Source organism: Macaca mulatta, chromosome 16 (assembly GCF_049350105.2).
Source record: "Macaca mulatta isolate MMU2019108-1 chromosome 16, T2T-MMU8v2.0, whole genome shotgun sequence".
NCBI lineage: Eukaryota > Metazoa > Chordata > Mammalia > Primates > Cercopithecidae > Macaca > Macaca mulatta.
Genome location: NC_133421.1, coordinates 92,278,819 through 92,296,710, shown reverse-complemented (window position 1 = coordinate 92,296,710; position 17,892 = coordinate 92,278,819). Strand labels below are relative to the sequence as shown.

The window sequence follows — 17,892 nt, the reverse complement described above, 5'->3', positions numbered from 1 at the left end:
TTGCCAGCCAACAAGACTCTAGAAAATATGGGGAAGTAATGAGACATTTAATGTAGACACAAAGAGAATAAATTAACTATGTTTCTAAGGTAATTTAAGGCCGTTGTAATTTGATCAAACCCAGGATGGATGTACCTTCATTCTGTTGCTACACGTACTAAAACCACATTGACTGGACTCTAATGATTCAGAAATTATAAAGCTTTCAGAGAAAACGTGGGCTGTTATTCTTTAACGCTAAACATGAAGAAAAGGATGTGCAATTCTGAGCAAATTATCTTTCTCCCAAAGGCTTTCCAAATTGAGCATCTACTGACAATCAGCCCTCCGTGAGCACCAGCTCCCTCCTTTCCGGGGCTCTCCTCTGTGCCTTCCTGGTCAGCCTTCCTAAGCAGACCTCAAGTTTCTCAAGGACTGTTTGTCTATCTAACACCCCCCAGCCCTGAGTGCCCGCCAGTGTGCATTCTGCACAGTAAGGACGTGTGCAGAAACTGAGGAGAAGGAACAGGCCACGTTCCTTTCAGAGGAGGGGTCTAATGTCCAGGAATGCCTCCAAAAGAGCAGGGGTGAGGGTGAGTCCAGAGCACAGTCCTTCCTTTAAAAGAGATCAAGGGATGGGCACAGTGGCTCATACCTATAATCCCAGCACTTTGAGAGGCCGAGGTGGGTGGATCCCCTGAGGTCAGGAGTTCAAGCCCAGCCTGGCCAACATGGCAAAATCCCACCTCTAGTAAAAAACACAAAAATTAGCTGGGCGTGGTGGCGCACACCTGTAGTCCCAGCTACTCAGGAGGCTGAGGATGGAGAATCACTTGAACCCAGGAGGCAAAGGTTGCAGTGAGCTGAGATTACGCCACTGCACTCCAGCCTGGGCGACTGAGTAAGACTCTGTCCCAAAAAAAATAAAAATAAAATAAAATAAAAATAAAAGGAACCAGCTCTAGTCCCTTTGGAGGCTGAGAGCCCCGTCTTTTCAAACTTTTCACAGTCACAACAATTATCTCAATTCCGGGTTAGGTAAAATTATAAAACCATAAAAAATCATTTTGGAGTCACCGAGGCCCGGATCCGTGGTGTTGGCGGTGTGCAGAGACCGGGCCAGCACGTGGGCACAGCTGGGTACCCAGGGCTGGGCCTGGCGCACAGGTGCTGACCTGACTGGGCAGTGAGCAGGCTGCAGCCTTGGTTGCGAGGCCTTAACCAGGTCGCCTGCCACGCCCTGCATGCGGGTTGGGCCGCAGGCAGGGCAAGAGTCTATAGGGGCAGCAGTGATGGACGCCTTAGAAGAAGAGAGCTTTGTGCTGTCTTTCTCTTCCGCCTCTGATGAATCTGATAGTGTGGTGGGATATTTAGATGACATTATCATGGATGACGAGTTCCAGTTATTACAGAGTAATTTCACTAACAGGTACAACCTGGAGTTTGAAGACATGGAAGAGAATAAACTCACCTACACATCTATTTTTAATGAATACATTTCTTTTTCTTTTTTTTGAGACGGAGTTTCACTCTTGTTGCCTAGGCTGGAGTGCAATGACACGATCTCAGCTCACTGCAACCTCCGCCACGCGGGTTCAAGCGATTCTCCTGCTTCAGCCTCCCGAGTAGCTGGGATTACAGGTGCCCGCCACCACACCCAGCTAATACTGTATTTTTAGTAGAGACATGGTTTCTCCACATTGGTCATCTGGTCTCGAACCTCCAACCACAGGTGATCCACCGGCCACAGCCTCCCGAAGTGCTGGGATTACAGGCATGAGCCACCGTGCCCAGCCTGAATACCTTTTTTGGGTAGAAAACTGTATTGAAGAACAGCTGCTGCGGCGGATTCCTGGACTCAACACGGCAGCTTTCACCATCACATCACAGCACCATAAAAATGAAGCAGCGGGTGACACACTGGACATGCTGCTACCTTCACAGATTCTTTGGACTACAGAGCAGAAAAAGAAGACTGAGGACCGAGGACCAGACTTAAGCAGTCGCTTGGTGGTGACTTCGCTGTGTCAATCATCTGTGCCAGCTTCCCAGAACAATCTGCGGCACTGGGTCCTCCCGCCAGCCAATGAACTGAGAACATTCTGGATGTCACCGGCCCAAGAGGCTCAGCTCATGATGACAGAATACATCTTGGAAAAAGACTGACTCTATTTTGTAACTCTTCATTTATGTTAAGTATTGACAGGTCAAAACCAAAATGACCTAACCCTTCTAGACCTATTTCTCCCGAAACACCTTCTTGTATCCATTAACCGTAGTACTCCTCCCCCGGCAAGTAGACACTTCGCTCAGGAGCTTCTGAGTCAGACGCCTCTGGAGCGAGCCCATGTCAAGCACTCCATCTGGGGGGCCCTTCCCCAGCACACACGCTGGTGTGTACGTGCGGACAAACCCACGGCCACCACCTGAGCACACCGCTGGTGTGTAGGTGTGGACGAATCCGCCTCCACCCTCTGTCCCAGCAGGCTCTGCGTGAATCTTTACACATTTGCATCTCTTTCTCACATGGATCAGTTTCAGTACTTCACCCTCAATGGGGTTCCTGATGTCTGTCTAGGGTGTTACTCAAGCCCAGCTTGAGATTTTGGCATCTCCTGTGACCACAGCTTGTCTCGGCTGCAGGAATCAACGGAAAGAGACGTCCTCTACATAAAAGCTCCACGTGAAAAGCCACCCCTAGTCTTAATATTTGCAGTCCTTGTGTCACTTCATTCTGGTCCAGATGTAGTCCCACTGTTTCTAGAAGTCTCTTTGAAGCATTATTTTATTTTATTTTTTTTTTGAGACGGAGTCTCGCTCTGTCTCCCAGGCTGGAGTGCAGTGGCGCGATCTCGGCTCACTGCAAGCTCCGCCTCCTGGGTTCACGCCATTCTCCTGCCTCAGCCTCCAGAGTAGCCGGGACTACAGGCGCCGCCACCACACCTGGCTAATTTTTTGTATTTTTAGTAGAGATGGGGTTTCACCATATTAGCCAGGATGGTCTTGATCTCCTGACCTCGTGATCCGCCCACCTCGGCCTCCCAAAGTGCTGGGATTACAGGGTGAGCCACTGCGCCCTGCCAAAGCATTATTTTAAAAATATGTATATTTATAAATGAATACTCAGGCTAACCTAGTGGATGTGATCTTGAGACTTCCATGATTATCCACTTAAAGATCAAAGTATTATATGCCGTGTGCGTTTTAGGTGTTAGTGCTGTGAAGGCAAAAATGCTTTCTACTTTGGCATTCGTTCCTATTTGACTGGGCACCTATGCATGTATGTGTGCGCTAGAAATAAGAGTAAAACATATTCTTACAGCATGTTACTGTGTTTGCGTGTTTGCTGAAGATCTTTTCTGTATAAACCAGTTTGTTAGGCTCTCTGGGTTAGGGACTCTGCAGTTTCTTCCTTTCCTACCGAGATGCTGTTCCACTGGTCCAGCCCAGCCGGAGGAGCAGCCCAGCGGGAGGAGCAGCCCAGCGGGAGGAGCAGCCCAGCGGGAGGAGCAGCCCAGCCGGAGGAGCAGCCCAGCGGGAGGAGCAGCCCAGCCGGAGGAGCAGCCCAGCGGGAGGAGCAGCCCAGCCGGAGGAGCAGCCCAGCGGGAGGAGCAGGCAGGGCACAGCTTTCCTGGCTGTTTGCTGCTCTGCTTTAGTACAATGTGTGGTAGATTACTTATCAGAAAACACGTACATCATCTCTAGAAAGAAGAAAAAACATAGTTCAATGCCCAGTGTGTCCCTTTGATTTCTTTAAATAGTAAAAATAAGAATCTGTATTGACTTTTCACTTGGCCATCCTGGTTTTAAAGGACAAGCTATAAGCTCCGTGTGTTTCTGTACTGATGTGTCACTTACTAAATACTTTTCTACCATGAAAAAAACAAACCATAGCAGGTAAATGCAAACAAAGGAAAGACATACGGCATCTTTTCAAACAGGATTCCTCCGACCGTCTCATCTCACCCCCGCACGTCCTCCGACCGTCTCATCTCACCCCCGCACGTCCTCCGACCGTCTCATCTCACCCCCGCACGTCCTCCGACCGTCTCATCTCACCCCCGCACGTCCTCCGACCGTCTCATCTCACCCCCGCACGTCCTCCGACCGTCTCATCTCTCCCTCGGACGTCCTCCGACCGTCTCATCTCACCCCCGGACGTCCTCCGACCGTCTCATCTCACCCCCGGACGTCCTCCGACCGTCTCATCTCACCCCCGCACGTCCTCCGACCGTCTCATCTCACCCCCGCACGTCCTCCGACCGTCTCATCTCACCCCCGCATGTCCTCAGACCGTCTCATCTCACCCCCGCATGTCCTCAGACCGTCTCATCTCACCCCCGCATGTCCTCAGACCGTCTCATCTCTCCCTCGGATGTCCTCAGACCGTCTCATTTCACCCCCGCATGTCCTCAGACCGTCTCATCTCTCCCTCGGATGTCCTCAGACCGTCTCATTTCATCCCCGGATGTCCTCAGACCGTCTCATTTCATCCCCGGATGTCCTCAGACCGTCTCATTTCACCCTCGGATGTCCTCAGACCGTCTCATTTCACCCTCGGATGTCCTCAGACCGTCTCATTTCACCCTCGGATGTCCTCAGACCGTCTCATTTCACCCTCGGATATCCTCTGAGGATTGACCAAAAAGCCACACCATTGGTAGACAATGCAAAACACCTCGCTTTTGTTTTAAGCCAAGAGGGACAAGGTCAGAATAAGGTCTGACGCACTGGGAAGGGCAGCTCAGAGAATCTCATGGCAGAGGAACAGCCCGTGAGGGTCAGTATTCCAACAGCCAAGGGTACAGCTGAGGACAGAAAGAAATTAAGAGTACATTGGCCGGGTGGTGGCTCATGCCTGTAATCCCAACACTTTGGGAGACCGAGGCAGGCAGATCACCTGAGGTCAGGAGTTCAAGACCAGCCTCACCAACATGGAGAAACCCTGTCTCTACTAAAAACACAAAAGTAGCTTGGTGTGGTGGCTCATGCCTGTAATCTCAGCTACTCATGAGGCTGAGGCAGGAGAATCGCTTGAACCTGGGAGGTGGAGGTTGCAGTGAGCCGAGATCGCACCACTGCACTCCAGCCAGGGCAACAAGAGCAAAACTCTGTCTCAGAAAAAAAAAAGAGAGAGATAGTAGGTGTCCATGAACTAAGGGGAATCTGGAGAAACTCATCCCTCTCCTGCTAAATTAGCTGGAGCCACGAGGTGTGAAATGACACAGGAGCGGCCTTACTGGGGCAAGAGATGCAGCTGTAGACTTACAGACCTTGATCTAGACAGGAAAGAAAATGTTTCAACAGAAACAAGTTTAATAGCAGTTCAGCAGAGAGGGGTGCCTGATGTGTGCTAGTCTGTCATTCCCTGCCTACGTGAGCTGTGCAGGCACCTGCAACAGACGACAGAAAGCAGTGCATGCATGAGGGGTCAGTCCCATGGGGTCCTCGCCACTTCGCGAATGTGGTCCAGAAGAGCCTTGCTCCAAGGGCTCTGCTCCCCAAAAGGCATGTCCTGAATTCCTGACTAGGGCACCCCCAAAACTGAGGCCGGGCCTTTATCCATCCACCCTCTTTAGCAAGAAAGCCTTGTCCTATTCATAGGTAGTTCTCAAATAAACAGATGTTAGAAAAAAACACACGGAAATACCACTTAAGAGAAACAGATTAAAGTCTAATAAAGCTTCTTAGAAACACATACTCACAAAGCCCCAGGTAACTGGTACTTCAAACCATCAGAATAAGCTGCACTTAAACTCTGAGGGATCCTCACACACTCCCCCAGAGCCAGCTGGACTCCATGTGGAGTTTCTCTCCTTGACGAAGCCATAAAGCCATGGCCACTGGAACATGGGTAGAAGTTATCGTCTGGTTTTGTGTGTGTTAGTATGTATATGTGTGTGTGTGTACACATATAGTCTGAAGCACAGCCTCACTTTTATAAAAAGATTAAAATAGAGTAAATACGGCCAGAATTTAGCATGCAATGTGTTAAGAGACCCTGACATGGCTGGATATGAACAACTCTCCAAATCCGGCATTTTCCTAATGGTCAAGATATGCCCCCTTGCTGTAAACAGGGAGGTGGGGAGGGCCGGGCACAGACACTCCAGGCGTGGGGTGCACCAAGGGGGTCAGAGGGGAGGTTGGGTCTCATTCTGTACCTTCCATGATTAAAGACCCCCAAGCCCCTCCACAAGGGAAATATGGAAGACGTGGCTGGTAGGCTTTCTTTTCTTTTTACGATAGAGCCTCTGCTTCCTGGGCTCAGTGATTCTCCCACCTGGGCCTCCGGAGTAGCTGGGACTACAGGTGTGACCCAACACACTCAGCTAATTTTTTTTTTTTTGGTAGAGACAGAGTCTCGCCATGTTGCCCAGGCTGCGCTCGAAATCCTAGAGTCACGTGATCCACCTGCCTCAGCTTCCAAAGTGCTGGGATCACAGGCATGAGTTACTAGGCCCGGCTGGTGGGCTATTTTTCAATATAACATGTTTATACATCTGCGGTTAAAAGAGAAAAGGTTTTTCCCTTCAATAAACAGAAAACAGGTGCCCCTGCACCACCCTCATCACTAAGCCATGCAGTTTAGACGTTTTTTTAAGGATCATTTAATCATTACATGAAAGCCTCAAAGAAATTCTATAGATATTCCTGGTTACTTAACGAATTAAAAAACTATAAGCATGCATACATTTCTTCTCTTGCTATGTTTTTAATATGCTATATTTCAAACCTACCCACTGCCAAATTATCTCAAATAGCAAGATTCTCGTATACATCCAGTAAACAGCCAACACAACACAGACAACACAGAAAGAGAAAAACCTACATAGTCTAAAGGGTTAAAATTATTGGTGTGTGAGCTGACCAAAGGGAACATTTTGCAGATTTCAAAGTGGTTTTTGGAGGCAGCCTGGGGTTCCACGAGCAGGTGGGCTCCCCGGCTGAGACAGGGCACACCACGTTCATCTGTTTGATATTCCGACCAACTGGGTAAGAAGCCCTCTACGTGTTCCTTGGTAAAACACGGTTTGAAAACCGTTTCTGCAAACTTCAAAACTTCTGTCCGTTAGCAGGACTGGATGAGGAAGACAGGAGAATGCCAAAGGGAAGGATGGGCTGGGTTTCAAATTTTTCCTACATTTCAAATATGAACTGCACTGGTCAAAGGGAAATATCTCAGACAATCCACACTTCACAAATCCTGTGCAGATGCATGAATTTCCACAACAGTAAAGCACGCAGGCCTAGATGCTCTTCCAGAACCATGTTTCCTTCTGCTCCACGCGAGGAAGGTGAGGCAGAGCATGGCAGCACCGGCCCCAACTCCTCTTCCTCTCAGCACAGGAGGCTCCAAGCACCGCCCCCACACCACACCCCCTCCCCCCGCCACCTTCTACCTTCCTAACTTGTGCCTGAGTTAAGTACAGCAGCCACTCAACTTTCTTCTCAGGATCAATCGGCCTCTATTTAACAACAAACTGAAAGGCATTTACCTGCCAGCCCTTGTCCGCAGTCCTATAGTAGGGATAATTTTTAGTGATGTGCGTATAAATTCCGTTCAGGGTGAGCTGTTTGTCCGGAGCCATTGTAATTGCTTGTACTATTAGTTGTGCATAGGAGTAAGGTGGCTTTGAATCATCCTGTATTTAAAAAAACAAACAAAAAAGAATATTGAAGTTAACACATTTTGTATTAAATTTACTAGATTTAAAGATTCTCAGTGCTTTTAAGTGTTCCTCTGATACCTCATCTTTCTTTTTTTTGAGATGGAGTCTCGCTCTGTTGCTCAGGCTGGAGTGCAGCCGCGCAATCTCGGCTCACTGCAACCTCCACCTACCAGGTTCAAGCGATTCTCCTGCCTCAGCCTCCTGAGTAGCTGGGACTACAGGCGCCCGCCACCACGCCCGGCTAATTTTTGTGGTTTTAGTAGAGAAGGAGTTTCACCATGTTGGCCAGACTGGTCCCAAACTCCTGACCGCAGGTGATCCATCTGCCTTGGCCTCCCTAAGTGACGGGATTACAGGCGTGAGCCACCACACCCAGCCTGATACTTCATTGTTCTTACCATAAAAGTAACATAATTTGAAAACATGGAGGAAGCAAATGGAAAACTATAGACTATAAAGAACATTAAAAATTACATAAGTAAAAACACAAATGTCAAAAATGAAGAAATAAAGGCTGTTTGACCGCAGTGGAGTCCAAGGCAAAGCACCTCAACCAAGACCAGATCCTGTTGGCCACCACAGGGGTCCAGGCGAGGGGTGGGGAAGGCTGGCTGAGGGCTCAGAGCCAGCAGCACCCCTCCCCAGGCGTGAGCACCAGGAGTGGCCAGGACAGCTCAGAGCCCTTGGACTCACCAAACACCCATCCACAAGGAGCCCCCGCCGCCCACGAGGAGCAGCCCCCGGCCCACAGAGAGCCCCATGGAGACCCCGCCTTGGGGTCGGAGACATCCTGGCTGCTGTGTGCCCTGCTGACAGGCTGGCATCCCTGGGCCTGGCCCTTTCAAGGCCATTGGTGGTTCCTCGTCATAGTGACAACCTGAAACCCACATTATCGGCACAAGCCCACTGGGAAAGGGAACCACCCCTGGTTGTAAACTTCTGGACAACACACTTGTCAACATGGATGAAAAGCAACAGATGATGTTGGATGAAAAAAGGCATTTGCAAAACAATACATTCACGATGACACTATTTACATGAAGTTGCACAATTACAGATACTGTTCGAGGATAACACAAATGGAACGGGAAACAGGCAGGCCGACAGACAGGAGGCAAGGACATCGGACGTGCCCACATGGGATTCCACAGCACAGGCCGCGTTCAGCGCTAACAGCTCAGCGTGGACAAAGGGACATTTGTCTTTTCTTTCTTTCTTTCTTTTTTGGGGACAGGGTCTCACTCTGTTGCCCAGGCTGGAGTGCAGTGTGTGATCTTGGTTCACTGAAGCCTGAACTCCCAGGGCTCAGGTGATCCTTCCACCTCAGCCTCCCCAGTAGCTGGGACTCCAAGCGCATGCCACTAGGCCCGGCTAATTTTCGGAGAGACGGTCTTGCTTTTTTGTCCAATCTGATCTCAAACTCCTGAGCTCAAGTGATCCACCCACGTTGGCCTCCCAAAGTCAACTTTTTTTTTTTTTTTTTTTTGAAACGGAGTCTCACTCTGTCGCCCAGGCTGGAGTGCAGTGGCACAATCTCGGCTCACTGCAAGCTCCGCCTCTCGGGTTCACACCATTCTCCTGCCTCAGCCTCCCAAGTAGCTGGGACTACAGGTGCCCGCCACCACGCCCGGCTAATTGTTTTGTATTTTTAGTAGAGACAGGGTTTCACCGTGTTAGCCAGGATGGTCTCGTCTCTATCTCCTGACCCCGTGATCCACCCGCCTCGGCCTCCCAAAGTGCTGGGACTACAGGCGTGAGCCACCATGCTCGGCCTATCGCTTTTTTTTCTAAACAGAAAAACGTAATCACAAGAAGACCCTCCACAAACCCAATTCTTTTTTTTTAGGTAGGGTCTTGCTATGTTGCCCAGGCTAGAGTACAGTGGCTATTCAAGACTTGATCACAGCTCACCACAGCTTCGAACTCAAGTTGATTCTCCTGCCTCAGCCTCCCGAGCAGCTGTGACTACAGGTGCATGCCACACTGCCTGCTACGTCTCTTCTTTCAAACAGCTAACAAAGCCTTCGTCACTGTGCCTATGCTGTTGGTGTATTTCCTTGTGATCTTTTTTCTATATTTCTAAAAACTTTTTAAATTGAAAAACATTAAGACAGACAGAAAAGCTCACGATACATTTATGTCAGCTGAACAAATTTTTGCAAAGTGAACATCAGTATATTAGGTCAAGAGACAGGGGCACCACCAGCATCCCCGAAACGCTCATATGGGCCCTCTCAGCCCACTACCTCTACCTCTCAAAGAGGCCACCATTACTACTGACTTCTTACAGTGACTGCAGTTTTGCTGGGATTTACTAACCTACCACTTGACTGCATCCTGAAACAATACAATTTAGATTTGTCCAATTTTAAGCCTGACAGAAATGGTACCACACAGGCTGTGCCCTCCTTGCCTAGCACCCTGTGTCAGACACCGCAGTCGGCCGCAGGTGGGGGATGCACGGCTGTGGCTTATTCATTCTCATGGCTGTGCTGCGTTCTGCTGGGATAGACCACATTTCCTAAATATGTCAAGTAATACCACGCGTGGTTCTTACTCTCTTTCTTCCACCTAGCATTACATCCGGAATATTTCCATATCAGCAAATACTCTGCATGCTCTTCCTAAGTGGAACCACAATAGCCTCATCACCCTTCACCGTTCCCTAGGGACACTGAGGTTGCATTCTTTTTTTTTTTTTTTTTGAAACAGGAGCTCACTCTGTCACCCAGGCCAGAGTGCAATGGCACGATCTCAGCTCACTGCAACCTCCGCCTCCCAGGGTTCAAGTGATACTCCTGCCTCAGCCTCCAGAGCAGCTGAGATTCACGTTGTGTTCCACGCCTGGCTTTTTGTATTTTTTTGGTAGAAGTGGGATTTCACCATGTTGACCAGGCTGGTCTCCAACTCCTGACCTCAAGTGATCCGCCCGCCTCGGCCTCCCAAAGTGCTGGGATTACAGGCGTGAGCCACCGCGCCCAGCCGCATACTGCTGTTTTATACAAACTTTCCGCCATTTCCTTTGGTCTAAGTCCTAAAAGGAAAATTACTGGGTCAAAGAACACAAACGTGCCAGGTCATAGTGTGACTCTCAACAACTGCTGTCCAAACAAGGGACAAACGTGCCCCATACAATCATGAATGGCAGGGTGTGCATTCGCATAACCTTCAGAGTCTGGGACAAGGGGCTAAACTCCAGCACAAACGCACATGAGCTCCACAAAGACCAAAGCACTCCTCCATCTTCCGCTGTCTGCTCAGCACCTGGGCCTACAGCTGCTATTAGGGGAATCCTAAGATGTGTGTTGAATGACTAAAAGAGTACGCCTGCAAAACCCCAATACCAAGAACACAGTCAGCAGCAACACCAGAGTCAAGCCCACATCCCCACCGACGCCCTGGCAGGGCTGGGGCCCACCGCACGAGACAGCAGGTGAGTGACAGACAGGTGACACTGAGGGCCTTGTGGCTGCACACTCTCCCCCAGGGGCTGCTTCAAGGCTACAAAGCCTTTACCTTCGGGCTGTCTCCACCTGAAGCTTCCTTTTCATTTTCAGGCTGTGAGTTGTCAGCCATTAAATTGAGGTCAGATGGCATCACTCGGCCCACCTTGTACCCTGAAGACCCCGCTCCCCGGGGGCTGGAGGGGCAGGAGTTTGCAGCGCTGTGGAAGAGAAAAGGTTGTTCCTATTAGTCTGTCACAGAGCACACATCCTACTGTGCTTCAGCAACTGGCTCTAATTATAGGGAAAACATACGAAAATGTTAAAAAAAAAAAAAAAAAAAAGGAAGAGAATATCAGCATTTCCTATGGAAACACAGATTCTTATAAACTATCTGTGAAATTTCAGATCGTCCCAAGAAGCAATGTGGAAATAGGGTATTTGCTTCTGTAAACGCCAGCTCATGATATGTAAAACAAGCTCTCAAGGGAGGCAGTGGCCCACTCATTTCACCAGTGAGGAAACTTAGGCTCCAGATGGTTCCAGAACTTATTAAAGACACAAACTGACACAGGACAGGCGCAGAGGTCCTCACTGAGGAGCTGTGACAGGGGGCACAGAAAAGACAGGGAAAGTTACGCAGGGGAGGGGGTCTGACAGCCAATGCCCCTGGAACTGAAGTGGAACAAGCGGTTCCACTGAAGATGAAGCCGTGGGCGTGGACACCCGCTGAAGGCACAGCAGCAGGTCAGCTAGGGGCACCCAGGATGAAGAATCAGGCCCCTGTTTTCAGACATGCACTTTTTCCCACCAGGTTGGACTGGGGCACAGGGAGTGTTCTGATCTTGATCTCTGTGCCAATTAAAGGGCACGTGCATTTCTGGTAAGTCAAGGAGCTGCAGGTTCTCTCCATGCCTCATTTTCTGCACTTCAATAAAAAGAACGAGCCATTGAAATGGAACAAAATCAAGATAAGATCATTTTCTACGTTATAGAAGAGTTTTGGGGAAAAAACACTGCAAATGCATAGAAAAGGTCTAGAAAAAAATAAACCTAAAGTCGTGACCTCTGAGAAACAACTGAAAAGGAGGACCAGGGAGATGGAGAGGTGGGGAGGAGGAGGAGGGAAAGGGCAAACCACCAGTGACCTTGTGCCCTCCACAGTGCTTCTTAGACCTTCCGCCACAAATATGCACCACTGGTATACTCACTCGTCCATTCAACAAGTATTTGCTCAATGCCAGCAAACATCCTTAAAGCACTGAGAAACAGCAGGAACGACAGACTCATGGCATCTACAATTTATGAGTTTAAAGAGCCAACTTTTAACAAGTGGAGGATGCAGCCAGTGTGGCCTGAGGAAGGCAAGTGACCTGCTGGTTGGATGGCAGGTTTGGAAAGTCAGGTCGCTCAGGCTCACTCCACCTGGAGGCCCCGGGGACCTGGGTTCCCCTGACAAAGGTCTGTGCAGGTGTGGAGTGGGGCAAGCAAGGAAACACAGGACGAAGAGAAAGTGGTCGGCGAGAGGAGAGGCTGAGTCGGGAGCCGACCCAACCTCAGGGCTGCAGCTGCGACCCTTCCCCTGCGCCCACCGCTGCTGTCAGTCACTCTTGTATGTGGGGTCTTCAAGGCTGCTGCTCGGCAGTGAGCTGTATGTGACTCAGGCAAACTCGGGCGCATTCTCCTCCAGTGAATTCTGTGTCCTTTTTATGTAGTGCTTCATAAGCACTGGGTGGCAGGACTTGACTTATGCCTACCCACCCACACGTCTACTATTTGGCCCACTCAGTTATGTTCAGCCAAATTCAACCAAAGTGGGAAAGAGAAATGGCAGCCTCAGCGAAGGAGCAACAGGAGACAGGGCAGCGACGGGAAGGCCCTGACACCAGCCAGGGCTGCTCTGGGACAGCACCAGGCACAGGATGGTGGCCAGAGTCCACCAGCCATGCCTCCATTTCACAAACACATGCATGACAGAAGCTTTTCCATGGGGCCTTTTTTTTTTCCTTTGTGGTAAAATATACACAACATAAAATTTACCATTTTAACCATTTTAAACTGCACACTTCAACAGCATGAAGCGCATTCACATGGAGGTGCAGCCATCACACCACCCCCTCCAGAATGTTCTCATTTCCCAAACTGAAGCTCTGTCCCCGAGAAACACGGGCTCCCCCTCCCCGCCCCCAGCCCCTGGCCACCTCCATTCTGCCTTCCGTCTACGCGAATGTGATACTCTAGGAATCTCAATGACTGGCTTATTTCACTGAGCATAATGTCCTCAGGATTAATTCATGTTTCAGCATATGTCAGGATTTCCTTCCTTTTTAAGGCTGAATAATATTCCATTGTATCTTCTATCCTCTGGAAATTGTGCATAAGGCTGCTATGAAAACGGGCATACAAATATTTCTTCAAGAACCTGCCTTCAGTTTGGGTCTATATCCAGAAGTGGGGTTGCTGGATCACATGGTAATTCTATTTTAGTTTTTTGAGGAACCGCTAGACTGTTTCCACAGCAGCTGCATGGTTTGGCATTCCTTGCAACAGCGCACAACAGTTCCAATTTCTCCACATCCTCACTAACACTATTTTCTGGGTTTTTTGTTTTTAACAGCAGTCAATCCAATGGGTGTGAGGTGGGATCTCACTGTATTTTGATTGGCATTTCCCTAATAACTACTGATGTTGAATATCTTTTCATGTACTTTTGGCCATTTCTATATCTTCTTTGAAAGAATGTCTTTCTTTTGAACTGAGTCTTTTGTTTCTTTGTTGTTGAGTTTTAGGAGTTGTCTCTATAATCTGGATATTAATCCCTTGGTCAGATGTATGATTTGCAAATATTTACTCCCATTCTGTAGAACACCTTTTTACTACTTAAGTTGTCTTTTGGTGGACAAATTTTTTTAATTTTCAAGAAGTTCAATTTGTCTTTTTCTTCTGTTGCCTGTGCCTTTGGTATCAAATGCAAGACATCAATACCAAATCCAATGTCATGGGGGTTTTGCCTAAGTTTTCTTCTAAGAATTTTACAGTTTCAGGCCTTAAATTTAGGCCTTTGATCCATTTTCAGTTAATTTTTGCACATGATATAAGGGCCCAAATTCATTATTTTCCATGTGGACACACAGTTTACCTAGTGCCACTTGTTGGAAAGTCTGAATGAACAGTCTTGGCACCCTCGTCAAAAACCATTTTGATGAGGCCGGGCACAGAGGCTCATGCCTGTAATCTCAGCACTTTGGCAGGCCGAGGCGGGAGGATCACTTGAGGTCAGGATTTCAAGACCACCCTGACCAACATGGAGAAATCCCGTCTCTACTAAAAATACAAAATTAGCCGGGCGTGGTGGCACGTGCCTGTAATCCCAGCTACTCAGGAGACTGAGGCATGAGAATTGCTTCAACCTGGGAGGCAGAGGTTGCAGTGAGCCAAGACCACGCATTGCACTCCAGCCTGGGCAAAAAGGGCGAAACTCCATCTCAAAAAAAAAATCCTTTGACTACATTATGTGAGGGTTTATTTCTCGGCTCTCTATTCTTCTTTTAAAAAAAAAGAAAGAAAAGATGTTTAATTGGCTCATGGTTCTTCAGGCTGTGGGCTCTCTAAAAAATTCAAAATTCAAATTAAAATCTATCTCAGACTTTAGACCACTGTCTGCCCTTCCATTTATACTCCAATGAAAAGAATCCAGGCCAGGCACAGTGGAGCACGTGTTGTCCCAGCTGCTCGGGAGGCCAAGGCAGGAGGGTCGCTAACATCCAGGAGTCTGAGTTCATCCTAGCAACACAGCCAGAACCTGTCTCACAAAAAAAAAAAAAAAAAAAAAAACAATGGCCAGCTGCGGTGGCTCACGCCTGTAATCCCTGGCCAACAGTGAAATCCCGTCTCTACTAAAAATACAAAAAATTAGCCGGGTATGGTGGCACGTGCCTGTGGCCCCAGCTACTCAGGAGGCTGAGGCAGGAGAATCGCTTGAACCTGGGAGGCAGAGGTTGCAGTGAGCCGAGACTGCACCACTGCACTCCAGCCTGGGCAACAGTGCAAGACTCTATCTTAAAAAAAAAAAAAAAAAAACACAACACTTTAAAAACATCTTTTAAAGAATGAGCAAACAGGCCAGGCACAGTGGCTCAGCCTGTAGTCCCAACACTTGGAGAGGCTGAGGCGGGTGGATCACTTGAGGTGAGGAGGTCGAGACCAGCCTGACCGACATGGTGAAACCCCGTCTCTACTAAAAATGCAAAAATTAGCCAGGCGTGGTGGCGCATGCCTGTAGTCCCAGCTACTCAGGAGGCTAAGGCAGGAGAATCACTTGAACCTGAGAGGCGGAGCTTGCAGTGAGCTGAGATCGCCCCACTGCGCTCCAGCCTGGGCAGCAGAGAGAGACTCTTGTCTCAAAAAAAAAAAAAAAAAAAGAATGAGTAAATAAAAACCAGGAACCTTTGGGAACTGCACTTCCTAATGCAGAAAATTCAGGAAATTCAGTATTTTAAACACCACTTCACATCTCTCTCTCCACGTAAGTCAGCACCAGGGAAGGAGAAAGGCGTTACTTGGGGCTGCCGCTGGGACTGAGGACGTTCCAGTTCCCCCATCCCCATGGCCACACCTGATGGTTCCTGTTGGGGAGGGCAGAGGGCTGATGAGGTGGGCCATGGTGTCTGGAATGTTGATGGTCAGGGGTGAGATGTGCGGCTGTACGGCCTTCACCGGAGACTCAGACAGCTCCTGCTTCTCCCTCTTCTCGCTGGACAGGGCAGTAAACGTTATCTTGATGTTTGTGCTCGGGAACCTGAACGTGCACCTGGAAAAGAAAAACCCACCATCAGCACCCTTTTGCTGTCCCAGCCAGGGTAGGAGCAGAGTCCCCACAACACTGGAGCAGCTGAGGACGTGTATGCAACACCTCCAAGCTCAGCTCACCGTGTTCTTACAAGTTGTCTAACAAACTGCTTCATGACTTAAAAAACACCAATAAGAAAACACTATTTAGACCAGCCACACAGGAAAATTAAAAGCGCAGAAAAGATCAGGTATCGTAGCTCATGCTTGTAATCCCAGCACTTTGGGAGGCTGAGGCAGGCAGATCACTTGGGTCCAGGAGGTCAAGACCAGCCTTTGCAACACAGCAAGACCCCACCTCTACAAAAACTGCAAAAAATTAGCCAGGTGTGGTGGTGCATGCCTGTGGTCCCAGATACTCAGGACGCTGAGGCAGGAGGATTGCTTGAGCCCAGGAGGTCGAGGCTGCAGTGAGCTCTGACAGTGCCACCACACTTCAGTCTGAGCAAAAGACCCCATCTCTCCCAACCAAAAAAAAAAAAAAAAAAAAAAGCATAGACTCAAAAAGACTCAAATACCACTTAGTCTACATGACTCCTTTTAAACTAAGTGCACAAATATGTTTTGGGTCTTATAGTAGACTTAAAACTCAAATACCACCCAGTGTCTATTTTTCCTTTCAAAATAAACATACAAATGTATCTGGGTCACAAAGCAATAACTCTGTGGTAGTTTTCTTATTTAAGAAAAATAATTCCTTTCCTTTTTTTTTTTTTTTTTTTTTTAAGAAACAGAGTTTCGTTCTTGTTGCCCAGGCTGGAGTGCAACGGTGCTATCTCGGCTCACTGCAACCTCCGCCTCCCAGGTTCAAGAGATTCTCCTGCCTCAGCCTCCCGAGTAGCTGGGATTACAGGCAGGCACCAGCACGCCCGGCTAATTTTGTATTTTTAGCAGAGACAGGGTTTCTCCATGTTGGTCAGGCTGGTCCTGAACTCCCAACCTCACATGATCTGCCACCTCGGCTTCCCAAAGTGCTGGGATTACAGGCATGAGCCAGGGCACCCGGCCTCCTTTTCTTTTTTTTTTTTGTTGAGACGGAGTCTCGCTCTGTCGCCCGGGCTGGAGTGCAGTGGCCAGATCTCAGCTCACTGCAAGCTCCGCCTCCCGGGTTTACGCCATTCTCCTGCCTCAGCCTCCCGTGTAGCTGGGACTACAGGCGCCCGCCACCTCGCCCGGCTAATTTTTTGTATTTTTAGTAGAGATGGGGTTTCACCGTGTTAGCCAGGATGGTCTTGATCTCCTGACCTCGTGATCCGCCCGTCTCGGCCTCCCAAAGTGCTAGGATTACAGGCTTGAGCCACCGCGCCCGGCCTCCTTTTCTTTAAATAAAAACTCCTATACTTTTTTCACTGTTGGCTCTGGCAAACCAAAGCCAGGGACATTAAAGCTACAGGGGAGAAGGTTTGCAGTGGAAAACTCTGGTTCACACTTCATGTAGCTTCCTTGACATGACTCACGTAAAACGTAACCAAACAAAGGTCACGCAAGCCAAATACCTTCAAAGAATAAAATTTAACACAACAGTTAAATTTTAGACTCTGAGAGTCTCTAAGTTCCCACCATGAACCCAGTTCAACAACAGCCTATTTGTCTGTCTACAAACAACCCAAACAAGTGGCTGGCCACACTCAGCCCAGCTCACATCTGTGCACCCAGTACGGGCACTCCGGCCACAGAGGAAGGCTCTGCCCATCACCCTGCCCTACAGGGCACCTGCCCTAGAAGGGTCCAGTCTGAGGAGGTCAGAGGCTACGCCACGGCCCTCCCACTTCAGGGACATCTCCGAGGAGACACTTCCCGACACTAGCTGGGGTCAGGAAGGGCAGCACGCGAGGGTTTCAACACTTGCTTCTTTGCTGCACTGCTGCTGCCTCCCCTCGCCCTTCTCCTTCCCCGGTGAGGCACAGGCAGGACAGCCAGTCCTGCCCCAGTCTTGGGGGACAGAGCAG

General features: G+C 49.0%; 2 protein-coding genes and 1 long non-coding RNA gene across 5 annotated transcripts in view; 2 read left to right on the top strand and 1 right to left on the bottom strand.

Annotated features, from left to right (window-relative positions):
• Positions 1-17,892, bottom strand: part of FOXK2 (forkhead box K2) — a 78,830-nt gene that overhangs the window by 17,099 nt on the left and 43,839 nt on the right. For all 3 annotated transcript variants that reach the window (XM_028837038.2, XM_028837039.2, XM_077973426.1), the window contains 3 exons: positions 15,711-15,905; positions 11,169-11,316; positions 7,479-7,625 (listed from right to left, as the gene is read on the bottom strand). In XM_028837038.2, the coding sequence (XP_028692871.2) occupies positions 7,479-7,625; positions 11,169-11,316; positions 15,711-15,905 (490 nt within the window). The remainder of the gene's footprint in view (positions 1-7,478; positions 7,626-11,168; positions 11,317-15,710; positions 15,906-17,892) is intronic.
• LOC144335214 (ADP-ribosylation factor-like protein 2-binding protein) lies at positions 1,157-2,145 on the top strand. The gene is made up of 2 exons (XM_077969671.1): positions 1,157-1,483; positions 1,791-2,145. Exons 1-2 carry the CDS (start codon positions 1,224-1,226, stop codon positions 2,143-2,145), a joined length of 615 nt encoding a protein of 204 aa, XP_077825797.1. The 5' UTR covers positions 1,157-1,223.
• LOC144336093 (uncharacterized) lies at positions 8,846-10,453 on the top strand. Its single transcript, XR_013407543.1, has 2 exons — positions 8,846-9,263; positions 9,624-10,453. It is a non-coding gene; the product is annotated as an uncharacterized LOC144336093 (long non-coding RNA).